Source organism: Epinephelus lanceolatus, chromosome 6 (assembly GCF_041903045.1).
Source record: "Epinephelus lanceolatus isolate andai-2023 chromosome 6, ASM4190304v1, whole genome shotgun sequence".
NCBI classification, from domain to species: Eukaryota; Metazoa; Chordata; class Actinopteri; order Perciformes; family Serranidae; genus Epinephelus; species Epinephelus lanceolatus.
In genome coordinates, this window is record NC_135739.1 from 37,141,542 (window position 1) to 37,168,664 (window position 27,123).

The following is a 27,123-nucleotide window of genomic DNA, read 5'->3' on the forward strand; positions in this document are numbered from 1 at the left end:
CACTTCAGCCAAATCCACAGAGGAACTTTATTACTGTCTCTATGTTTGGCGAGGGAAAGGCCTTTCTTGAGCTCATATTTATTCAAAGACTATTTTTGACAAAAATCTGTATCTGTACTGTATCTACAACTTTGTTTTCTACGTCATCCAACAGAAGTGTTGAACTGCTCCGTCCTTGACTCCTGCCGGCAGCCCTCTTTTTGTCTCCTCACAGTTTGTTGACTTGGTAGTCAGAGCATGTTTGCACTCTTTTCACTTGTCCACACATTTCTCCCGCTTTTTAATTTATGTAAAGCCAGGATTAGTTGGACCTCGAGGAACGCTGTTTGTTTCTTTTATTCATCCCGTAAACAAAAACTCTTCCCTCGTGCCAGAACAGCAGCTCACGGATGACAGCCAAAAGTGGTCTCATTTGTTTAAACCCAGCTCTGTGTATGGCCTCCAAGCACAATGCAGTATTAAAGTGTTCGTTTTGTTTTACGAGGAAAGCCACAGAGTTTTCTTTCTGTGTACTGTAGCACCAGTTTATCTGAGCACTCCTGTCAAATCAGTGCAGACAGGCCAGTGTTTGGCGAAGGTAGATGCTGCAGAGATTTAAAGGGGAATCAGGCCAGTTCTCAATGGACTCACTATCTTTTGCTAAGAGCTTTAGCCTGATAGGATCAAACCAATCTAGTGAGAGTCCAGTAAGCTAACTCCCAGTTAGCCACTTGCTTTCTGAACGTGTTTGTATTAAAGGATAACAGAGATTCAATCTGAGATTTTTTTTGAAAGTTTGTTCAAAAATTTGTACCAACTTTACTCAATCAGTCTCTGTAATGTATGTTGGAGTCAGTGGTTCTATTAAAACTATTAGACACAAAAAAGAGCCATTTGACATTTGGTCCCAGGTTGGTGTCTTCATGGGTCCAGGATTTTGATCTAAAAGGAACCTGTGGAAAACGTTTGCCATCATTAATTATTTGCATTAAGTAATTTTCAAAAAAAAACAAAAACGACCCAATCTGAAAAGGGCCAGGGGATAATAGGACTTAATTCAAAATGCAGGCGACATGAAATACCAGAACACCAACACTGTCAGCAGCATGATGCTCCACAAATTAACGAGCAGCCACCTCAAAAAAAAAGAATATATGTCTCAAAGGACTTTTGAATTTTGATTCCGCCAGACTCAGGTCATGGGTTTGGCTTCAGGTTACAAGGGACCAAGTAGACCCATGAAGATTTCATTTGTTGATTCAGGGTGAAATTGTTTATATGTCCATTTTTAATATGGTCTTTCAGAGAAATTACGGGAAATGAAGGGAGAGACAAATGGAGATTGGTATGCAGCAAAAGTCCCCAGCCAAATCAAACTGTATATTTTGGTTCATTGTCGACGCCTTATAGACCACTAGAGTCGCTGTTATTACATTTTCCACTTGGGCGTGTTTTCTTTTAATTCAAATTGAAACTAAACACTTGCCACATTTGCTCTCAAACACACTCAAAAACTCTCCAACCCCACATTGACAACCACTGCACTCTCAGCTTTCTCTCTTTCTGTGGCTGTCAGTGAGAGTTTGTTAGTTCCCCTGAAGTGTTTGCTTTTCTTTTAACCCGTTTGACCTGGATGACAGGAAACGCACAGATCAGACATGCGTGTCAAACTGGCAACAGCATGAAGGATGTTCTCTCTGTTTGACACCTTCACCTCTACAGCCTCCTCCCTTGTCTCATTATCTACCTTTTTTCACTTCTCTTTTCTCATTTCTTTCCCTATAATGTTTCTTTTAATGTGGCATTTATAACTATGACATTAACAAATGAAAATCTGACTTTTCCGCCTTTTCAAGGTGCAAAATTTCAAGCGACAGGTGTGTCAGGCGGCTCACCAACAGGGCAAAAAATAAGAAAGAAGCCAGGAGATATTAATAAACAGATGTTTCATCTCCAACCGGCACCTGTGAACTATAAAAATGCCATTTAAATCACATTTCAGCAACTGATGCAATCAGCGTCAGATAATATGATCATTTAAAATGTAATGAAACAGCTCTTGAAATTGACCGAAAATATATTCAGACCTGTTGCAATAAATCCTCAGCTAAATACATCTCCACGCTGATATTGCAATAATTTAAAAAGGTGACCCCCATCTCATGATTCAATAATCGGGTTTAATCAAAGAATGTATTACATTATCAGGTAAGAAATTACTTTAATATCGAGCTCAATCACATTTTTGATTTATGTAGAGAGAGGTTACCTGAAAGCCTGAAGACAAGGCCGTGTCTGGAGAACAGGCATTATTAAAGTTATTATGTGAAGGTGCTATCAGTAGTTTCTTCTTCTTTTTTTTTTAAATTACTTTTGTCCTCCCTCTTGTGCCCTCAACCCACAAATTTGACGGTTAAAAACAGAAATAAAGTCTGTTATGTCTGACAAAGTCCAGTGGCTACACAGCACTCATTCAGCTCCTGAGGCTGATGAGGTATAGGGTTGTAATGGTACATCAGTCTGGATTTATATATCAATTCAGTGATGGATGATCCAATATCATAATGTGATGCAAAGTGAAAACATTGATGAATGTTGTCATCTTTAAGATATGCCTTTTTAAAAAAAAAAAAAAAAAAAAAAAAAAATTTCCATGGCATCATCATTTTTGTCCAAGCACACCTCCTTAAAAATTCAGACAATGCTAGCGGCCTAGCTCCAGGCAGACAATGGCAAGCAGCCAGGAAGAAGACAATGAAGATATTTTCTGATATTGTCCAGTATCAATTGTACCCCCCTGAATGAATTTAATCACATCAAAATGATATTGTGGTGGAATTTGTGATTTAAGCAATTGTTCAAATAATTGATACACAGTATAGTATTGTGATGAAGCTTGTGATTTACACCCCTAAGACGGTTGATGTGGTTAACACAAATACATGTCTCAGATAGAGAGATGTCAACAAGGTGTTTGTTGCATCTTTAACTACCTGTCAGATGTTACTTTATCTAAACCTAAATGCTTAAACTTCAACTTGAACTCAGTGCTTTGAAAATATGAAGACTAGTCAAAATGTCCTTACTTAATAGTATCTTCCAAATTTTTCTGTTCCTGAAAATACATAATCATAAGCATAGATGTAAAACAAAGAGCATAAACTCTACTTTTGGACTCTGCAACTAACCCCTGTGTTAAAGCTATTGCTGTCTTGCATTTCTTTATTCTAAACCATTTCTGTTTTCTTCAGCCTGCTCTTGGCACTTTTCTCTATTCTAGCCTCTGGGGTAAATACTCCCTTTCATATCAACTATATTTCTTTCACGTGTGTTCAACCTTAACCTTACTCTCCTGTCATCTCTTGAACCCAGCCTCTCCTCCGACCTCTCCAAAATGCCAGACATGCTGTATATCTAAACTGTCTCTTGTTGCCAATTTATCTATTAGTGATTCATGCTGTGTGGCCGCAAAAATAAGTACAGCCTCTGGCCTTTTACCTTGACAGAGACATCTGAGGTCTGTAATCCCCATGTGAAGGACCTGTGTTCAGGGGTTTGCAGTGAGATCACATGCGGAAGCAGATGGGAGATAAGTTTCTTTTGTGAATTATTTGTTTGGCAGGTTCAGTAAAGTTTGAAAGTTTGAACTCATTCCTACATCCTTAACAAGTTATTGATTCAGCCTCTAATGAATTTATGGGATACAGTCCAATTCAGGCAAGAAGAAGGTGTGTGTATTTGTGGTTGCTGGTGTGCGTATGTGAGAATGAGGTCAGCTGTGGTCATCTACCATACTTCACTGTCACCATAATGGGCTTTTATGCTGCGTTCCATTTACCTCGGAAGTTGGAGCTGGGAGTGACATCATAGCCGATATGACCATGTTCCAGTACAACAAGTCAGAAAACCAAGACAATACCTGTTCTAGTCAGTTTAGCCATTGTTAGCAATACCAGTTGCTAACAATGGCCACAGATAGAAATTGAAGTCAGTTCTGTGTGTAAAAATGTTTTAATGAGCCACAAATAAGACAGGATGGTTAATAAACAGTACTACATACTATAGCTTTAATTTCAATTGATTCACAAAGCAGCCATCTTGGATTTTTAGGGTCAGGATTGGTAATGTTTTTCCCACTTTCTGAGTTGGAAATTGACTTCAGGGGGTGTTCCTGTAGAAATTTCATATATTTTCTAGGGTAACAGCAAGCAAGACATAGCCTGGTAAGACCATCCTGATGACGTGAGCTCAACATTTTGTTAAGCTCTCTGTATCAGTCTGGCCCTGCTGCTGCCCCAAAAGCTTTTCACAAATTACAGTCCAGTTGAGCCAATCAGGGATCCCCACTGTAGCTGACAATGTAAACAGCCGATCAGGGATTGCATTGTAGTTGAGTGTGAGCTGATGGCAGCTCCCATAGCAGCAAGCGCTAACGCTAACGTTAGTAGAGTTAACACAGCAGTTAGTGAAGTTTTTGCAGAAATAGAGTCAACAACAATAATTGAGCAAGAATAAGAGTATGCACTCACAGAGTCTCTCATCGGAGAAGAAATTTTTGCCTGTCTTCCAACAAGGGGGGCAGCAGCAGCAGACATATTTTAGCCACATAGAAAATGACCAGCTACAACAAATCAACAGCAGTTTAAGTGTATGCTATATGTAGAATATTTTCACAGCCTCACCTTGCCATCAGACAGCTCTCTACAGCTGGAAACTGAAGCTCCAATGTAATGCTCCCTTCAAAGCCACCAAATTCCATTGATGGAAACATTTTCATTTTACTCCACAGAACACATTGAGTCTCTAGTCTTCTGCTGCCCCTCGATCAGGTAGTTTGTGAACGTGCCGCTTCTGTTGGCTGCCAATTGGGGAACGTAAGATTGCCAGACTGATACAGAGAGCTTAGCAGAGTGTTGAGCTCACATCATCAGGATGGTCTTACCAGGCTAAGAAAGACAGCCACTGTAGTCTCGGCAACACGGTGGGTTTCCTCATACTGTAGGTGTTTCTTTTATCTTTCTGAAAAGCTAAAACAGGTTTCTATAATATTCTGTTCATACTGCAAGACAAATTACTATTGATTTCTGTACTGGATAGGAACATTTGAGCCCACTCTTGAAGTCATGCCAGATGCAAATACTAATTTTCTGATTTTTTTCAGTTTGCTTTCACACACTTTCGTTTTTAATTTTTAACACTATTAAAGGTGACCTTATGGAACAGAAAAAGATGTGTCCTTGTATGACCCTGTATGACTACTATGGAGTTGCTATGTTACCCACAGTACAAAACAACTCACTTTTTTCCCATAAGAAAACTGGCTACTGTGGTGATGAAGCTCCAGAAGGTGGCCATTTAATCACATTTGCTCCCTGCATCAACACATCCTGGCTGCTGTATCTTGAATACTTTTTTCACCTATATCTCTGCTGCAGGCAGTTGATGCTTGTTAAGTGACATAACACTATGCGACACGGCTGATAAGTGTTGCATGTCAGCTTTTAAATTGGCTCTCATCTACAAATTTTAAAAAAAAAAATCCTAGAATTGTCCCCTCTTGTGTTACTTGTTGACTGAAACCTTGGGTCCATAAATGTTTGTTATATTTGGTCTTCAGATGGTCTTTTTAACAATTCAACTTCACTCTCTGCTATCAGACACTATTCTTTAAACTGGTGAGTCCAGTCTGATCCAAATCTTTATCCCTGTCTCAGTTTGTCTCTCTCATACACACTGTGGTTTCCTCCCTCCTTTCAGCATTAATTAATTGTCTGATGGGGCTTGTCGTTGCCATCTGAGGGCCACGTTGCCAACCGGTCCAACCAAGCAGAGCAGGCTTTTGGTGACTTGTATCGATTTCCCCGTCACAGGCATGTGTTTTTGAAACAGGGGTTAACCACTGGGACAGCAAGAGAGCAGCGTAAATCAATACACTTCTTTACAAGCTCAGTCTGTCACCTGCAGGGACACACTTAAATACACAGGCAGACAACCAAAGTCTGACATACCGACACATAATTGGTTATGACGTGTTTTGTTCAGTCTTTAAGAAGAGAAACTGTGTCACTGTCTCATAACTTTGGTTCTGTTTTCCAGCTAATTGGGTGTCAACTTTACAATGAGGTTAGTGACAGGAACAGTAAAAGTGTTTGAGGATGTATACGTTCATGTTTGATGAACAGTTTAGAGCTTGTAGCCTTTTCAAACACTTTCCCCAGTTTTAAAGACAGTCCAGCAAGACAGTGATTCGAAACATACCAGCAAGGGAACTAAAGAGTTCTTTGGACTCAAAGAATTTTGGTTCATTGGTTGAGTCAGTCACATGACCTCAATGCAGCTGATCTTGCGCTTCACAGCTGAAGACAAGACTGGAGGCAAATAAACACATCTGTTTTGTCTCACAGTATATGTTGTCATATTACCCACCACTGGTGGAAACCTCATGCTTATCTATTAATTTCAGATACAAATAGCTGGAGTACAGCCGACACAGCAAAGCATTTGCCACTTTGGCTGAAGTCAGTGGATATCCCCGTCTCTGTCTCCACGCCTTATCACCCAACATCAGTGGACGATTTCACGAACGCAAATGTGGCTGATTTCCTGCAACCCAGTTCCAAAATCTGATGGACAGCCTGAAACCACAAGAGAGGAGGCTGTTAGAGCAGCACATTAATGTCCCTCGTTTTAGAGTAAGATGTTCATCTATCAAATATGGGTGTAATTTTTGGGTGCCCACTTAATTTGTTAAAGTCTATATTGTGTACTTTCTGGTTACATTATACATTTGAGATAAGCCAACAAAAATCTGAGTTTTATGCTCATGCGCCACACATACAAACATCTACAAAATACTTAATGTGCCCTATGCTAGTGAGGAGTTGGCTAAGGTTGTTTTGTTAATGTGAATTAGGGCTGACAGACGTGAGGAGTAAGTGGGTCACGCATAAACAAACAGACCATCACAGTGCTGAAGTGAATGACCATGTCTGCACCAGAGGAGCAGGGGGAATAGAGGAATTGAAAAACAGAGCAATTAATCGTCTCATCTCAGCATTAATGATCAGAGCCAAACCAGACCCTACCAAACAGCCAAGTTTCACACGGAGAATATAACAGTCTTATAGAATTTATATTAGTGTAAATGCGTGCCTTTGTATTTGTAAATGTTTGCATTAGGATCTAGATTATTGCTTACAAATCTTGTATTTCACAGCTTTCAGTGTACCTTGGGGCTAAAGCAGTGGGTTGATTAATCAATAACAGAGAGACAATTTAAAATGTTGAATCTCAATTAATTGGTGTTAAATGCCAAATATTTGCTGTTTTCTGCTGTTATATCATTGTATATTGAACATCTTCTGATTTAGACAAAACAAGCCATTTGAAGCCATCACCTCGAGCTATAAGATGTTGTGATGGGCATTTTTCAACTTCCCTGACATTTCACAGACTCTAGTCTACTCAAAAAATAATTGACAAATGAATCTATAATAAAATAATCCTTAGCTGCAGTCCCTGTGCACTAAGTGTCTATCCAGTGTAAGCACAGTCTGCTATTGTTTATACTACTGGTTGCTGCCCTCTGCAGCATTACACTCACAACCCCTGACCGCATTTTCCCACCAGGTCATTGGATTTGAACTGGCGACCTTCCACTCACATCTCTAACCTCTTGGCCGCCACTGCAGAGTCAGATCAGACTTCCTTGTGGAGGCGTTTTCTTTTTTTTTACATTTGCTTCACCCTTCACACAAGTATTTCATACACATTTAGAGGTAGCAGAGACTTCAGCAAAGCTACGCTCATGTTCTGACTGGATTTCAGCTGTTCGTCGACATCTGGACGTGGTGGCAATCTGCTTTGATGTTCCCATGATGCAGAGCTAGAGGCCATGCTGAGCTGCGGCTTGGCATGGTACATAATCTGGAACATGTGGAGCTTCAGATGTAAAAGGCTAAAAGAGCAAAGTGGTCTTGAACTGCAGCGCAGCTGAAGGCCTGTCTCAGGCACATCTGTCCGTCAGCCCGTCTGTTTTGTGCCAATTCTTCTCATTTTACGCAGATTCTTTTGTGTTTCTTTGCATATGTGCTAACGAAAGAAAGCTGACAACACACACACACACGTTTGAAATAAAATGGAGGTGAATATCAGTGTCAACCTTAGACAGAACAACTCCCACTGAGGCAAGTAAGATCTGAAGGGGAAAGACCAGAGACACCTTTGATCGTTTTAGCTGTTAGTCAGCAGTATTCAAACTTTCACAGTGTTTGATGTGTAATATTAAGGCTCAGAATAAGACACTCAGACACGCTGAAGCTCCCCTTGAATCATTCTCCCTTGTTAAGAGCAAACTCAGATTGACAAATAGCATTGAACATAGTCTGTCTCACTTGTGAGGCCTTTTATGCCCTTTAATTAATTGCCTCACTGCAGTATGCCCAAAAGTATGTGGACACATATGCTTGTCCACATATTTGTGTGTAGTTTTGTTTGATCTGGGGCTGTTTTTAATGACTTTGGACTAGACTTCTTAGTTCTGATGAAGGGACATCTTCAACTTTGTGTTGTTTGTTCAACATGAGACTACCCCTGTGCAAGCCAGGTCCATAAAGAAATGTCCTAGTTTGGTGTGGAAGAACTCGATTGGTCTGCAAAGAGCTTTGACCTCAACCCCATCCAACACCTTTGAGGTGAACTGAAACAAGCCAGACTAAATCACCCATCATTAGTGGCCAGTCTCTTGTTGCTGAATGGGAGCAAATCCCTGCAGCAACGTTCAAAGATAATGGAAAGACTGAAACCAGAGGAGTGGAGGCAGCAGATAAATGCTCATGGTTTTGTAATGACATGCTCAATTATCATATATCATAAACTTTTGGCCATGTAGTGTGTCTAATCCTTAACAAAACACTAACCTGAACTTCTAATTTAAACCTAATCCTTGCTCAATTAAATCCACATTGTAATCCTAAAATCCTGAATTCTGCCTTTGGAAACAGCCAGCACTGGCAGCATCATTTCCCTGTTTTTTATTTTACAATCATTCTTACACGGATTGAAGTACGAGGCAAAAGAACACACACAGGCAGACACAAAGAGAATTAGAAAAGAGAGAAAGGCAGAGAATAACCCAATGTCCGGGAATGACAGACACATTATTTTCCTGCTGCCTCGTTTCCCTTGCAGCTTTATTCGTGGCTACATGTACATCTGTGCTTCATACGCTCACACTCCAGGGAGCCTTGGGGTCAGACAGACAGTGATGTGGCAAATGGCTAAATGAATTATTGATCTGATAACTTTGATAGGGAGGAGACTGAAGGCACTCAAACATGTCTGGCTACAACCTGCAGTGTGTAGTCAGCTGTTTTAATGCTCTCCCATTTTTTGTCTCCCGATTTTTGCTGTCTTTGTCAGAGTGGGCGATATAAGCTAAGTTTTAGATCACTCTAGTTTTATATATTTGTAGATAAACAGTGGTTTTCTAATGTCTGAGCAAGTCCTGTAGCTTAGTTGTGATGTTTGTATTTTCAAGTATTATTATCTGATAAGTTTTGTAATTTGCTCCTTCTAGTTTGGTCAGTAATTTCCCAGAATGTTTATGAACAAGGGCCAGCAAGCGGACTGAACGCCTTCCATGTGGCTGTGGGTTTTTACATGCATGTGGAGAGGCTAAGCATGGTATTACCGTAAGAGTAGTAAGTTAAAGAGAGCAAGCTTTTCCAGCTGAGAAAAACTGACATTTGTTCCCTTTAATTAGAACATGTCATGTGTGCTGTGGCTGCAATGCATTGTGGTCTGTCGAGGCCGCAGTGAGTAGAGAAGTTGGCACAGTATCTCAGCATCTTTTATGATGGGTTTCTCCACATGCGTCATTGTTTTTGAGAATGCCAATAAAACAGACATTTACTGTTGATGCTCTTGCGCCAACACTTTTATGGCTGAGGCTACACTGGAAGTATGTAGACATAATATCATACAGCAAGTCAGAAATACTCAAACTCAAAAATGCTAAATATGTATTTTAATGGCAATGCTGGCTACTTTGCAACAACTGTTGAATGTACTACCATGAATTTTGGCACATACTTAAACCATAATGTCCAGAGGGTGAATCCTATTGATTGTAGTGATCCCTTGACATTATATCTAGCACCGCCAGCAGGTAAAAGTTGTTACATATCCTGTGAAAAATTAAAAGATCTCCTGGATGGATTGGCATAAAATTTGTACAGACATTCATGGTACTCAGACTGTCTCACACCACCATAAAGTTTGTGGTCGTGAGTAAAATGTCTCCTCTAACTAATGGCAATTCATCTAATTTAACTATCGGATGAACTGCCATGAAATTTGGCACACACACATTTATGTTACCCTCAAGATAAATTGCAGTAACTTTAAATCTAGCACCATCACCAGGTCAAATTTGTTTGAGCTAGTATACATTTTATCTACTAAACTTTAGCATGTCAGTGTTGTGATTGTGAGCGGACATTAGCATTTAGTTTAGAGCACTGCTGTAAGTGAGTTCAATCTCGCAGAACCACTAGCATGTCTGTAGACTAACTCTGATTTATGTGTAACATTTCGTGCTCAGTTTCTGTACACCCTGGAGTTGCTGACTTTTGTGTTGGACAAGATCTTTGGTGCCCCAGGAGTTTCATACGTCCATTAGTAAATGCATCCTTCGTGCTTTAGCAATGATTTTTGATAAATTATAAAGTTTATGACAATGAGTCTAGAGTGTTTGTGCAGTCTTATGAAGAACATTTGCCTCCAGTCTTTCTTGTTGAACTGGTAGAAACTCTCTAGTGTGGGCAAATCTAAACTTCAGCACAAATTTCCACCTACAATCCCCGCTCCGATTGCTGTGCTGTCTCATGTCTGTCTTTCCCTTTTCCATGGTGTGCTCTGTCCTCTTCTAGCCTGAATGGCTGACTTGTCATCCAGAGGTAACACTAATACCAGTGTCCACTGAGACACAGACATGGCTGCTTTCTCTCGCTGCTTTCTCAAAGTTAGTGGGGAAAAAAACAACAACATCATAATTGGATGTTATTTTTTATAAACAGAGGAAGTAAAGCTCGGGTATCTAATGGGGTTTGTAAGGTCACTACAGGATAAGAGGTGAACTGCTTGCAAAGGCAGCAAAAAATAAATAAAAATACTCCCTGTTTCACTTCATGCAACACTTCTCTCAGTGCTGCCACTGGTGGCCAGACATAATGTAAAAATTGCACAAAATGCAAATGTTAACCCGCTTGCCTCATTCTTTCAGGCAGATCAGTGTATCATTCTTTAAAACTCCAGTTTTAAAAATGAACAAACTGAAAATGTGGACAATACTCACAAAAGTCTGGGCTGTATTTAAAACATTTTCAATAACGTCCAGTTCACTTTTAGTACAACATTAAGAATCAATGCCTGTTTTGTTTGGATTGCACATGCACACAAGGAGGATACGCTGTGGCTGGATTGATACCATACTGCCAGGAAATGTAAAGTGCCCACTACATGTTAGACATTTAACACTAAATATGTAGTACTAGTGAAAGAAAATAGTTTTGTGGGAGAGATCTGTCTGTCAAACCCTGCAGTCTCTCCCTCTGTCTGTCTGAGGTGCCCTAAAGATGATTTGAAGGCAAAGGGTTAGACTGAGTTCACCTGCAGTAATTGCTCTTCTATTGAACAGTTAGGGTCACCTCACCCTGCTTCCAAAAATGTAATCTGTATTGGATTCAGTGGAGATTACTTGGGATTATTCAGTGCATGGTCTACGTTTTATGGCAGAGCTTCATTAGTATTAGTTATGATGGAGAATTTTAGCTTTGCACAGTCTGAGACTTCCAAGTTTCATTAGTATTAGTTTCACTTGACAGTTTTGGTGCCTTGCAGCCTTAAATGCTGCTCCTGCCAATAAGAAAAGTCCCAAAGGGAAAGACAGAGACATAGTGTGTGAAAAGGTTACCTTAGGTAGTGGAGGAAAAGGTAGAGGAAGAAGAGGAGGAGAAGGAGGAGACAAGTCGGTTTTGTTAACGGGGCTTCTGTTTTCCCCTGAGATCGCAGGTCACACCGGGAGGCTCAGCCTGTCACAACAAGATAGATGCTGACTGATGTTTTTTGGGATGGAATTCGAAGTTTGCTGCCCTGCTCTGTTTACGATTAAGTAGCAACTGTTCAAAAAGAGGAGGGCAGGTCGGCTGTGACACAGGAGGAAAAGAGGTCAGCTTCGTAGATGGATTCTCAGTCATCTGCAGAGTTCAGAGTTTAGTGCTGTGCTGTCGCTTCTTCCTGATGCACCACTGAGTGCAGGAGAAAAGGCATATTTTGGCTGTTAATGAGATTAGATAAATGTGAAATAGTGTCCTAAGGGGTAATGAAGCTGGAGAATTATGTAGATGGAGACAGAGGGTGCTGTAGATAATACAACTAATTAAAACAACTGCGCATTGACAGTCAAGCAGGAAATAAATAAATCACAATATGGAATTTTAATTTCAAGATATGAGTTCTGTTGATCATCATGTTTTTGTAATTAATAATGTTTGACTGGTTTTCACTTTTTCTACCATGCAAGCAAATAAGGCGTTAGTAATGGCTGTTGTCTCAAGGCAAGGGTGGAAGTAGGGCTGCATTTGTTGTGAGGTGCATGGAGTGGATAGTTGGGGGTACAAAGTGTCTGATGTTGACACCAGAAATCATGGTTTGCATCTCAGCTCCCACTGTCAACACTGGCTCCTTTTAACCTTACTTTTGGTAGCCTAAACTTAGCAAGACCTTGGTTGGAATCCTTTAGGGCTGTAAGTATCAGTTATTTTCATTACTGATATTTCTTCCAATTATTTTCTTTATTTTCTTTTCCCCAAATAAAAAAGAAACACATATTTTTGCTCTTACCTGTGGTGTTGTTTATCAACCGATTGTTTTGGTGTTAGCTGCTGAGTGTTGAAGATATCAGCTGTAGAGATGTTTGCCTTCTCCAATATAATGGTGCTCACAGCACTTAAAAAATACAGACCTTGCAGTTTCACATACAGTAGGTACTTGTTTCTCTCTACCGAACTCCACCTTCTAATTGTATCACCTTGCAGAAGGAAACGTGCATACTGCTGGCTCACCTAGCCCTACTGAGCTAACTAACGTTACAGCTCAGCTGATGCCATGTTTACATCTCATGCTGTTGCAAGCATAAGCATCTCGTCAATGAGTAGATACACAGTGACAAACAAGGTATTTAATTGGTTAGGTATGTGGACTTGTTTAAAACATAACCTTTAAATAAATATCACAAAATTATCTTGAGAAGAAACAAATACATAAATGTATTTTTATTTTTTATTTGCATTCTTGTACCACCATACCAAACCTTCTTAAGTATGTAGAAATCCATACACACACACACACACACACACACACACACACACACACACTAGTATATACACATATGAATGTCTCAAAATACAGTATTTTATCCCACCGTGACCTCATAGAAGGCCCCAAATATAGTAAGGAAAATGTATTTTTACACTTAGCTTCAGCATTAAGAGTTTCCTGTGTACACAAAGCCATGAATGTTACGTCTGATCCTCCATAAAATTGAGAAGTAAGATCCAGACGGGGCCCACTTTCCCAGTAGAAAATGACTAAAAGCCGGCACAAAGTGATGATGTGAAAGGCAGTGTGTCAGTCAGGGTTTAGTCTGATAAATCAGAAACTTCTTCCATTAATCCGGTCCTGCACACGGTCCTTCATCAGTCTGAGACGGACCCCCACCAGAGCCCACCCATTTTAATCATTCATGTAATAATGAACCCAGGTGAAAAAATGATGTGTGTGTGTGTGTGTCTGTCTGTCTGTCTGTCTGTCTGTCTACAGGAAGTACTTTTCTTACCTCAGACATGATTGGCCCAATTTACACTAATACTTTTCCTCGCTCACACACACGGAAAGACACACATGCATATCTTAATGTAGCCAAGTGAGGAGCTCTAATTTAATACATCAGTGATAATGACCCCGTCTGGCCTGAGGATTAGCGTTTTTGTGTGTTCAAGTGAGTGTGTTTCAGGTCACTCATCCTCTCAGCCCGGCACCCGTCTCTCACATATTCTGCCCTCAAAGCGTCTCGCTCTGATGCAGCTTTGTCCTGATCTGTTACAACACAGCATTGTAGCACTCTGCTTCTCTGCTCGACATGCAGGGCTCAATCAAATCAGTGTTTTAAGAGGAGGAAAGAGGTGAAACTTAAGAAATTTAAATAAGTACTGAAAAAATACAATTTTCATCATGATAGATTGAAAAAAAAACTGCATCTCAAATGTTTTGTTCTGTTTTTTATTACATTGGCAGATAAGCGACACAATTACAATTTCTTTAGCATATGTCCCCATTATTTTTTTTTTTGTTTTGGGTTTTTTCACTTTTTTGTAAGCTGGAGGACTTTCTGAGCTGTGCCTGTTTACAGTGAACTGTTTTATACATCTTACAGAGGAAAATAGGATTATTTTTTTCTGTCTGTACATCTGAAGGCTGGAACATACTATTCTGGGCTTCAAATACATGAGTGTGCGCAAGAGTTATTAAAAGATGTTCACATTGCTGGTTCCCCATTTACATACATCTTGTATAACATTTGGGTTTTTTTCCTTTCAGTCGTGAGATGTATGTGTATTTTGCATGAAGGATAGTTCTAGCTTTATTTAGACCTCTTAGTGTGTCCTCAAAACTCACTTGTTATGAAACAAAGTACAGTTCTGCCAATGGGGCAATTTGTTTTGAGTGCAGTAGTATGTTTACTGAATTTCTGAGAATTATCAGTGCACTAGCATCAAGAAAATGGCTGTTGTCTCCATTAAGGAGGTTATATGCCCGGTCAGTTGGTTTGTCTCTTTGTCAGCAGGATTATAGAAAATTACTGGCAGATTTTCACAAAACTTGATGGAGGGATGTAGCATGGGCCAATGACGAACCCATTGAATTTTGGAGTGGAACCAAATCACGGGGAGGATACTCGAATTATGTTTCACCTTTGTTAACGTTCTGAGATTTGCGACATCTGGCCATGGCAAAGGTCTGCGTTCTCTGAGTGCCCTTCTGGTTCTTGTTGTTTCTGTCTTTTTGAAAAAAATCTCAAGTTGTGAATTAGCTATGTTTCCATGTAACTGTACATGTTCAAACTTTCCGCTTGTGATTATGTTGACTCAGAGGTTGAGCTTGATGGTTTATTCTTGACCTTGGAAACTGCTGTTGACAAAACTGTGTGTGTGTGTGTGTGTGTGTGTGAGTGTGCGTCTGAGAGGGGTTCGGTGTGTGTGCTCCATCTCAGTGACAGAAGTGGGTTACACTCAGCTAAGAACAAAGCTGAGAGTTTGGCACTTTCATAGGTGATGCCAAAGCCGAGCAGAGCTAATTACAAGCTCACGCTGGCTGCCTGGCAGAGTTTAGCTGAAGTCACAGCGAGGGCGTTTGGAACTGATTTGGCCAATTACCAGTTCCACATGATGAAAACTGTAATCACAATTACATCATTATTCATAATTATTCCTTATTAAGATAGAGAATGTGACCCCGTAGTGGAAAATATACATTATTTAGCTGTAGCTGTGGATGATATCCTGTTAGACAGTGAAATCACAAATGTCTGTCTCGAGAGAGATATTGCGTGTGCTTGCAGGGTAGATTTCTTTTCACTTGTCTAAAGCAGCACTTCTGCTAGTTCACCTATTACAGAGACAAATCCCTGCACAGTTCCTTTAATACTGCGCTGTTAGCCAGTCCCTGCTTCGTCCATGACAAACAAAAGGCAAATAAGGTCTTTGGTTTTTTTTTTAAAAGCACTCATCTTCTACAAGATATTCACCGAGGTGACCGCAGAAACCACTGGGATACCCAGAAATTCAGTTGATTAAATTCTTAATAATAAGGGTTCTTCCTGAAGGGATGAGGTTCTACCCAGAACCATTTGCTTATGAAGAATAATTTTGTGAAGAAAGGGTTCTTTTTAAGACCAACTGTTCCATTAAGAGCACTTTTGGGAAATAAGAGTTGTTGAAAGTTTGGGTGTTAAAAGATCCTTACCCTCAAATATTCAAATGTTTACCCATGTTTTCCATGTAGATGTATTTGGAATCCCCTTTATCAATTCATTTTGATTATGTTATCTTTACCATCATTTCATACCATACAGTACCACGTGGTCTGCCAAAAATCTTTTTTCTAGTCTTTAAGGGTACATGGAACTTGGTACTTTGTATTTGGTTCTAATTTAGAAGTGAGTCTTGGTTCCCAACCTACTGCACAATTGAAATAGGATGGGCTGTAGTAGTAGCGATGTCACGAAATCTCCACCCTGGCCCTTTATGAGCCACATGAAGCCAAAGGCTGCTGGGCATGGTTCCCTTGGCCCCAGGCTAACCTGTTAAACTAAAACCATTGTTAGTGGGTGAGATCTGTGGGCAGTCAATTACTATTTTTGAGCCCCCTTGGGTGGATTCTAGAGGATACCCTTGGACTATAAAAGGGCAGGTTATTAGCACCCCTAGAAGGTGGAAAGGTTCTGGATCGAACCCCCAGAGACGTTTTTGGGTGGAAGCATTACACCATGGAAGGGTTCTCTTTAGTATCATGTCAGGGGGTTCTGGGGGGAACAACTCTCTGTCATGGGTTCTTGATCGAACCCTCTGAATGGTTTCCAGGAGGAACCTTTATAAAAGGTTCTACCAGGAACCAAGCAGGGTTTCCCTATGGGGACAAGCTGAAGAGACCTTTATGGTTCTAGTTAGCACCAATATTTCTAAGAGAGTACTTTCATTATTGATAAGGCTTTTTGTAATCTTTGCAGTGAATCATATACATACAGTTTCTGTGAGTGCTGCTCAGAAATAGCAGTGCCTGAAGTGATGTTGTCAGAATTGCTCACTCTCTTTGATTGGCAATCCAAAAACCCAAAGGTTTTAAATACAGTGATTTAAAATGGAGAGTAGCAAAAAAGTCCTCGTGTTTGAAAAGCTGAAACCAGAAGATGTTTGATATTTGTATATAATCAATGACCAGTGATCGATCTCAATAATCACTCTAAATTAAGGATAACTGGATCAAGTTTTATTTTGCCCTGATCATAGTACGAGTCCTTGAAAGGATTAACTGCTCATTCCAAGTCCGGTCCGATGCTTGTGTTTGCCTAAATGTTGATCAAAGATTTATCTGACATGTTGAAATAACAGCCAGAGCCAGTTTGATATGGCACTCCTTATTTTTTGCAAGCTACTTGATCCAAATACTGAAGGTCTTTATTCAAAACTATTAAGTTAATAAGCTTCAGTTATTGCTGTGAATTTAATTAATGTTCAACTAAGAAAATGATGTGATCAGCTAGAAAGAAGACATATTACTTTGTTGGACATTTCACATAGACACAGCATGACAGTTTCTAGATAAGCCAGCACAGACCTCCACCCACATTAAAACTCAGTTCCTTTATTATTGTATGCATACATGTATAGCTTATTCAACTGTTATTGTTAATTAATTTCATTTATCATTTTTTGACTTTGTCTCAAAGCTGGAAAGCAGTCTCATTTACACCCAAACTAGTTGTGTTTTTTATATATTTGGAGCACAAAATAACCTACCTGGTTCACAGGGGTTTGTCTGGTATCTCATATTGGGCTTTAGAGACTTTTTTAAGAATAGACTAAATTATAGTTATACTGTAGGATTAACTTGAACATTTCTTCTGGGTAGATTTTCCAGTTTCATTAGTGTTGCAGAAGATTGCATTATCATTTCATTTGATTCAGCTCGGCCGCTCGCTGCTGGTACATGAGTGGGAGTGAGAGCTCTCTGCTTCAGTTTGTTAACCACTTTGTTTTGCGCCCATTAAATGACTCTGTTAACTGCTATATGTTTCTCTTCTTGCTCTCTCTCCTGCTTATACTGCAGGGTGTGGACTGATTACATGTGATGAAATTACTGGAATTTAGCAACAAATCTGAGAGTGTGGAGGGATTACACAATGGATTCTACACTGACAATAGCCTCCCCAACTCTTCTTTTATAGCAGCATGAATGTTCTGTGTCTGTGTTTGTTTCTAATCTTACTGTTGTTGGAATAATGTTGTTAATCCACAGAAGCTCCCACAGAAAGAAAGAAATCCTCATTTTAGCGTTAATGAACGATAATTATTGCAGATGGAATCCTTCTGGCATGTTTGTAATTAAAGGGCGACATTACACACACACACACACACACACACCCCCTAAAACGTATACAGTAATCTGCCAGTGTTGCACAGTCCTTAAGAAGAAAAACAAACAGGCTGCAGAAGTTCTTTGGAGTGAAAGTCTCTTATTTTCACTCTGATTACAGCCTCTTTTATTCAGAAAATAATCTACACACAATCACCTAGCCTCTGTCTCAATAGTGCAGAGGTTTTCAACTTTGGAGGTGCGCCGGAAGACGTGAGGCAAACATACTGCATGGCACCAAAGAGAGGTGCATGCTGGTGTTCTGAAAACAAGTGATTTTTCCCTAATTATGGTACTTAATCTACCTCTTCTCTGAGTCACAACGCTGAACACACAGCCATGATGCACGTTTTTTTAGATTCAGTGTGACGTACATCACCCAGGGAGATCATTGTTTCCAATGTTGAATAAACGTCCATAAACACACTCATTAGAAATCATAGAAAAGCTAAAATATGTTGATTTAGAACAGTCTTCCATCAAATATTACCCCTGCTAAGGCTGCAGTGAGGGGTGATTTAACAACTACTTCTCTAATTTTAATGCTTCATTTGGTAAGACAATCCACCTGTTTCATCAGCCTAACTCACAGTGGGGCTGCAGCACAGAGGGCTGTCCCATCTCCACAAATTGGGAGGACATAGATTAACTGTTTGCCCAAAGAAGTTCTCACTTGTGAGGTGTAGGCACTGCTGGGAAATCTCAGCGCAGGAAGTGACAAATCGAAGAGAGCGTCTGTTAAACGGCAGTGAATGAGCGTCCTGTCGGGAGGAAACAGGACTCACTGGCATTAGATCTTTCAATTTGTGGGTATTGAAGTAGCATTATCTCTTGAGAGGAGTGGCACTGACTTTATTTATGATTCAACCCACACAGAGAGAGAAAGAAAAGTGCTCAACAGCCACTGTGATAGACTGAGGAGCTTCAGTTGCAACTGGTGTGTCACAAGTTAGAGGGAGAGAAATGTGGAGGTGGAGAAAGTTAATTTAACAAGGACACAAGTCAAAGGAGTAAAGCTGACAGTATGAATATAATTTAAATGTATGTCTTCTCTGAAGCAATTTGGCTGGATTGTGAGATTGGAAGAGGATAACGGCTCGTGCCTTCTGTGTTAAACTGAAGTACATAATTCTCAAAGGGTTTTTTTATAGCCTTGTTGTTTTGTTTTTCAAGTTTTTCAAGGAGTTGGCGATGCAGACCTACCTACCTACCTGCTACACTATCACTTACATAGCTCTTCGAAATGATCAGTTCCCTGGACTCACATAGATCTGCCAACTCCTGCACATAGCAAGCTGAAAATCTAGATGGAAAGCACAGAATTGAATGTTTTAAAAAAAAAAAAAAAAAAAAAAGTAGCATTTGGAATAAATTTCACTTTTAATAAAAGAAATAACATCAAGGTAATAATTAAATGACTGTTGTTGTGTTTTTTCACAGTGATGGATTTCTCTTTGAACATGACTTGTTCTGGAAAATATTCAAAGATCTTGGCACATACTTGTTTGATTTTGGGGCCTCTCTATTTTGTTTTGTTTGTATAAATATTGTGCCGTCCAGAAGCTGCGTGAATAAACACACATTCCATATAACCTCAACATGTCCAGTTTGACTCTGGCAGGGGACATTTGTTGCACCGAAAATTGGTACCACAGCCATTAGCTGTAACTTCAATATCACTTGTGTTGTCTTTTGTTTTGGAATACACTAATGTATATTTCTGGCATCACCTCCTTCACTGCAACTCACTTTGGGTGGGGACAAGCTGACCTCTACTCACTGAGTGTGCTGGCATTTGCACGCAGCACTTTACTCAACAGACTGTGAGAACGCCAAATTTGCATTCGTTTGGAGTATACAGGAGTCTGAGCAAAGAGTTTGAGAGCTGGCTCAGGGACAGTCCAGCAGAGAAATGGTCATAAATAGTGATGATAAATCTCATCTGTGTGTAAATGAGCCAGACTGAGACACCTGGGCTCATTTCCAAACAGCAGATTTCACCTTTCCAGCAGCATGGGTTGCTACAAGACTTGTTAAGGGAAAAGCAGCAAAAAAGTAAATTTTTAGAATTATACATAAATGTCCTAGGGCATGTTACACGAACATCTTCCCCTTCTCGTGTCCTTCATTAAGTCCTCCAAGGGGCGTACTACATTACAAAGTCTATCCATTACCTTTCCATTAGGAGTTAAAGTGGGAGGAATATGTGGCCTCATTGTCTGGAGGGATCAATAAGGATGTTTTATAGCCTGTGCAATGTGAAACTATTGATCTTGAGATGACTCAATGACCTTGATGTACAGTCAGTACACACTGAATGACCTTGGCAGACAGGCAAAACATTGAGCAGAGACTTTAAGCATGTAAATGAAGTGCCTTTTGTATCACATTAACAAACAGGCAAGAAGGTATTTACATATACTGTCCTCTCAGTGGATCCTCTAAGCTAAACCACTGGCTAACAGTAGAGGTGAAACGGTTCACAAAATTCACCGTTTGATTTTACACAACAACACGTCTCAGAATTTGGGACATTTTTTAATCAGCAAAATAGTGAAAAGGCCAGAGAAATTTCCTTGATTTTTGGATATTATTTGTATTAATTAAAACCAACATCATAAAGTATGATCTATTTTGACTAGCATTGTAGTTGTAGAGACAATTCTGTTTTGAAATGCCAGAGAGGTTTCTGTGTTGTTTTTGCTGCATGTTTGTAAAGTCTGCATTTTCACTACAGAGTATGGTCTCATATCTGAAGCCATATGTATACCCATGGTGATTTCTCTGCACTGTCTGAATCAGTTGGGAATGGCTACCTAAATGCTGCTGGGGTAACGTTCGCTTGTAGCTTGTGTTGCTCCTTGTTTCCATCTAGTTCCACGTACTGACACACTGGGGTGAAGTCAGCATAGATGAGTTGACATGTTTGAAGTATTCCCACTGATATAACTTACTGTTGTGTAGCAGATGTCACATACTGTTCCTTTTTTATCCAACACACTCTCCCCATCACCCTCATAATTCACAGTGAAACCAAAGTGGCTCCAGGAGCCAGACCTGTGGGTTATTGTGGCTGCCTCCCAGTGTGTGTCACTGGAGTAGAACGTTTTGGTTTGGGTAGGGGAAGGGCAGACAGCATGTTGCCTGATTCATCATGTGGGCTGCCATGTTGAGCACATTGGCACTGAGAACATTAGATTTTGCAGAATTTAAGCTGTATATATATATATTGTCCAAATGTAATAGGATAAAAGTGTTTAGTTTGTAATTCGTACCTGAGATAAGACCTTATCCTGTTTGTGAGAAACCCAAATATGCTAGTTGGAGGTCGCCAAAAGAAATCGGGATACTGTGGTATGCATTCATCTTATCATGGTTATTGAGGGCCGCCGACTATCTGCGGAGGCATAGCTGTTAGCTTGGGTACATGGTAACAGCAAAGGCTGTGGTGAAAGCATCTCACTTCTGGGGTGAAGAGGAAACAGAGTTTATGTAATTAAAGAGTTTGATATAGTGGGGATGGGAAAAGGAATAGAAATGCTGACCTATTCAAGTCTGTAGTTAAAATTTTCTCTGTGAAGTCCATTATGTCACCTCTATCCCAACAGTCACAGTGACAGATCTTCATCCACACCTCTCTTGTTCTGCGCGTTGGCAGTGAAAGTGACAGGTGGACACCGGTCAAAGTCGAGGACCCGTGTAAAATTTCCTGTTGCTCTCGTCTCCCATCGCTGCCAATCAGGTGGAGGAGCCAGGTCTGCAATGCTCTGTTGGCATTTAATAGTGCTGAGCCTGATTAAAGTGACAATGGATTAATTTTAAGCCACAGTCAAATTATTTTTAGTGTAACAGTTAGGGGATATGAGAATGTCATATTAATGGTTTACAAAATTGTTCTGTAAACATTACTGTGCCTGCGCAAATAGAAAGCAGTAATCAGTAACTGGGATATTAGTATTTATCATGTATACAGGGAATATGAATAACCTGATCTCTCATATCCCAAAAATGAACATAACTGGGATAAGCACTGAATGACGGGTACCATAAGAATGCAACTTTTAACCAACAGAAACTGCTGAGTCATGTGGCAAGTAATGCTAATAAGTAGCTAGCAAGTAACAGACTGACTCAGCAACATAAGAAATACAGTAGCTACTTTCTTTTTACAGCAGTCAATATTTGGTTTAATGAAATGAGCAAAACTGTAAGAAGTCAAATCCCAGCAAGAGAAGCAGCAGAAGATAATGCGATTTTACATAATATATTGGAAGTTTTGATGTAAGGACTATATGCAGGGCTAGTTATTAAACTACAATAGCTAACCGCTAACATGTTAGCCAGCTGGTACATGCTATCACAAGTCAGTCACAATAATTCTACAAGGTTCTCTCTATTTTCTCTACACTGGGTAATTTCATTAAGGAGTTATGAAAGGGGGGCAGGCTAACAAGGTTAACCATCCGTCAGTGTGCTGCCTCATTGTATTTTTTTACCTTTATGCAGCATTTTGGCTCAAAACTCATGGATGTATTTTTCCAGCTGGACTAGCTGGGTTGTATTTCATCTGAACTCCACACTAATGCAGACCTTTACATTTTTAAATGCAGTGCTATTTTCCAATATCCTAATAGCACAAAGGTAATATTCATATACAATAAGCGTTGCTTTAACTATTGCATATATGCATCAGCACTGTGTGAAAAGACACAGGTGCAGTGACAAAGTGGGGCTGCCAGTGCAAAATTCTGTGCATTATAAAACAATTTTAAATGCAATCAAACTGATCAGAACAATTCTGAATTTGGCTACCTGTGCACACAGATGCACAAACTACTATGTAAGGACATTAATTGCAAGATCCACTGTAGTTTCATTTTGCACCTCCAACTCCGTCAGTAATTGATTTGTAGTTTAAATAAGTGCCCGCATGCTTAGGAGTGAATGTATTTTTTTTTTCTCTGTTATTCCTCCCTATCTCCTTGAAGCTCCAAATGTCCTCTGTATCAAGTTGATTCATAATACTGGATCATATTTCCTCTGACCTCTGAATAATGTGCTTTTGTAGAGCTCTTGATTGGTACAGTCAGTAAAATGCTTGAGTGTGCAAAGTGAAGTCAAGGTTAGCTGTTCTGCCAGAGTTTGACGCTGCATCTGATTCCAAATGGTGATATTTTCTCTCCATTTATCTGGCCTGATACAATGTACCTTTCAGATATGTGTATGCAGGTCAAGGCTGCACTCTTACCCATTACCTCCCCCCCTGACTTGTCTTCCAAAGTCAGGGATGAGAGAAGACATAAATCAGTTGCATTTGAAGCTCAATAATCTGCAGCTTAAGAGGGAAAGTGATCTGAAATCTGATACCTCTATGTTTCATTAAATGCCTTCCGAGAAACATTTCTCTCCAAGAGGTAAGATCTTTTGTCGTAAGTGGACTGACAACCACCTGAGCTCCCTTGTTGTGTCCCTGACCCTGCATTTTGATTCATTTCTGCTTCATTTTCTTGTGTGTTATTGCTGTCTGTGTGCATGTATCATTGCAATTATTGCATTTGTGTTTTATATTATTCTGTGATCATTACACACAGTGTTACTGCATTACCATCTGGCCCTCAGGTCTTGTATGCATCTGTATGAAATGTCCCTGAATCAGTGATGATGCAACATCAGTTTGTTTGGTGCAAAGCTGCAGACTGACACCACATGATGTGGCCACTCAAAGGAATACTTGATCAAAGTTTTACCTTTCAGTATTAGATACTTGCTCTCCCTTATGCTGGAGTGGCAGCCTTTGAAAGTTTTTAAATTGCTGTTTTGTGGAGGACAGCAGCTGTAGTCCGTTTGGATTCACAACAGTTACAGTGAATTCCAATTGAGATCCAAAGTGATGACAAAAAAAAAAAACTCAACTCAAACCCATTCAAAAAAGTGTGAAACTTTGAACTACAAATAGACAGCATTCCTACATTTTCAGTGAAGTATTCCTTTCACTTCCCTTCACGAACGTGCATCACATTCTCTAAGCAAACATCCCATGTGTAGTTTCTAATGCTATACTGTTAAAAGCAGATACACATCTTCTGTTAAATCCTGCAGTGTATTCACCTCCCTATCTTTTTCCTGTCTTCTCTCCTTTTCTTTCCAGTTGATCAAAGTATGTTTGAGAACTCAGTTGCCCAGCAGCAGAGTCCTCAGACCTCCAGGCCGGGCCAGTCCTCGTCCCGACGCACCCCGGCATCACCTAATCATAACCTGGGGTCCAGCTCCATCGACTCTCCATCCTCCGGAGGCCAACAGAGGCTTAAAAATGCCTTTAATCTCGGCAAAGCTGTCGGTGCAAGGGTAAGCACAGCACAAGCTTTAAGCTCCCCCCACGTCATGTATTCCTTTAACTCTACATGACTGGGTTATAAAGTAAAATTCATTGCCTTGCTTTGCTTTATTCTCTCTTTCTTTCTTTCTGTCTTTCTTTCAGGTCAATGACTTGTTAAGAAGGAAGGAGCCCAGCCACCTCGGGGACATCGGGGTCACTGAGGTCAACAAAAACGTTGATGCTGTTTGGAGCTGTATGGACCAACTCAACCAGACCACTGCAAACAGGTGCACATACACACATGTATTTCCTCTCTGTTTGTGTTGTGGGAAAAGTACATATATATCGATCCATTTAAACTTAGAACCTCCTAAATTTGATCTCAATTTTAATTTCAGCTCACATAGGTCAAAGATTTACTCTCACAAATTTATTTGCAGACTCGTGTCTCAAAGGCTGCCAGTTTGATTCCACACATTGATAAAGGCAGTTGAGTTTTCTTTTGACTTTTCTGATTAAATTAATAATTTTTAGTGCTTCTGTACACTATGTATTAATTTTTAGGATGAAAATGTAAAAAAAAATCACTTAACTTTTCAAGGCTACATTCAATTTAATGATAAACCCCTGAAAGGCATAATCTTATCGTAGGCAGAAATGTTAAATTACCTATGCTGAGGAAGTGTCTTTCATTGTGAATTAGGCAGACGAGGTGAATGATTTAAGATTTTTTTTTACTGTGAAATGTGGTCTTAAATTAATAATGACACATCAAAGGTGCCTGTGAGAGGTCTGACATTTTGAATAAGTCTGAACTTTTCAGCTTCTGTTACAGTCAAAATGGAAATGCCTTTTAATTGTGTATTCAATTCCCTCTTTTATACACAGACTCATACATTCAAGGTTGTTTCTGTGTCTGTATGTGGGGATTAGTTCCAGAAGCATTGATCTGTTGTGTCTCCAAGTGAGGATCAGTCAAGCAGAAGTCATTTTTTCAGTAGCTCTGCTCCCATTTGCCTCCATGTACTGGATTGTGAAGAGATAAAGTTTAATTTACCAGTGATGATCTGTAAAGATTTTCTCTGACCACCAACTGGTCCGGACAGATGGAGTTGAGAGGTTTTTTTGACCTGATAACTGACTGATTCTCCATTATTACACAAATCTGCCACCACCAGTGCCGGGGTCAGCGGTGGCCTAAAAGTTAGAGAGATGAGCTTGTGTTCAGGAGGTCGTCGATTTAATCCCCAGATCAGATAGACTGGCAGGAGAGATTTGGGTGGGAAAAGTGAAAATGTACCACCACTGTTGTGCATTCAAGCAAAGCTCTTAACCCCAACTGCTCCAGTGGAGCTGCTCAGCGGCCAGGAGATCAGACTGCGGTTGTACTAGGCAGCTCCTGGTGTGTATGTGTGTAATTGCGCAAATGTGATGAGGGTGTTCCTCTGTAAAAGAGAGGCTTCCTCTCAGTAAAACATTGAAAGAAAAAAAAACACACAAAATGAAAGGATGGAAATAAAATCATTAATCTTTTTATTTATTCCAGTATTTGGATTGTTAATGGTTAATAGGCATTTTAGGACCAAAGAGTTTTGGAGACTCCCTTACAGGACCTGCCCACTGGGGAGCTCCCCTTAGAACTACATACCTTCAAGGCTTTTTTTCTTTTTGCACTCCCATCACCAATAGGAACGCTTAAGTAACGTAAACCAGCCTACGCCTATTCCACTTTAACAAGTCAAAATTCTGTTGTATTTTCGTCATAGCAAATACTGTATGTTCGGTAAAGCCTGCACTTCACTGTCGGTCCATTAGTCCATTTTTATTGTTTTCTTTTTGTTGTTGTTGTTGTTGTTGTTTACACAGATAATTGTTTTTTAAAAATGCTGGTTGCCAGTGCAACATTGCCTCATGTTTGTCCAATTAACATACACTGCATGCATTGTATCTTTCAGCGTGCATTGTATCTTTCAAGGTCAAATCTTTTTGCATATGTATGCAGAATCTGTAGGCAACAGGATGAGATTTTGGTATCGGTTTGTAGTTCATTTATAGTCGGAGTAGTATCGACCAATTACGTTTGAGTGGCAGGTAAACTGTCAGCTGTGGTATGATGATGAGTTAGCTTTATATTAGCTTTTTTTAAAATGTACCTGCATTCATATGCAGATATCCGTTTATATAGACTAGCTGAAATGACCGACTCATGGAAGAGGAAGTCTTGGCTTGGACAACCACTAGCTGCACCGCATCAGCGTAAAATATTAGCCTTCACTCTCGGGCTTTATCCTCGTCAGACCAAAGGCCAATGGGTTTCATGATTTCTCAAGGTTCCTCTTGTGGTGGGAGAGTACCTACTGTGAAGTAGGAGCTAACAGTACCTCCAAAGGCATTCTAAGAACTACAGTTGTGCTTTTGCACTGTGAACACAATAAAAAGCGAGGTTCTTCTCAGAACAATGAAAAAGTTCCTCCAGTCTAAAAACACCTATTATCTAGCCTGTTGTCTATAGGCCAGGGGTGTAAGGACTGACCAATATGTTAGATTTAGAGATTGGGCTACATTAATGCCACACA

The 27,123-nt window shown here is 40.0% G+C and overlaps 1 protein-coding gene across 5 annotated transcripts in view; it reads left to right on the top strand.

Annotated features, from left to right (window-relative positions):
- The window catches only part of LOC117246626 (carboxyl-terminal PDZ ligand of neuronal nitric oxide synthase protein-like), a 258,146-nt gene that overhangs the window by 226,240 nt on the left and 4,783 nt on the right, over positions 1-27,123 (top strand). For all 5 annotated transcript variants that reach the window (XM_033610487.2, XM_033610488.2, XM_078169029.1 and 2 more), the window contains 2 exons: positions 24,380-24,576; positions 24,710-24,834. In XM_033610487.2, the coding sequence (XP_033466378.1) occupies positions 24,380-24,576; positions 24,710-24,834 (322 nt within the window). The remainder of the gene's footprint in view (positions 1-24,379; positions 24,577-24,709; positions 24,835-27,123) is intronic.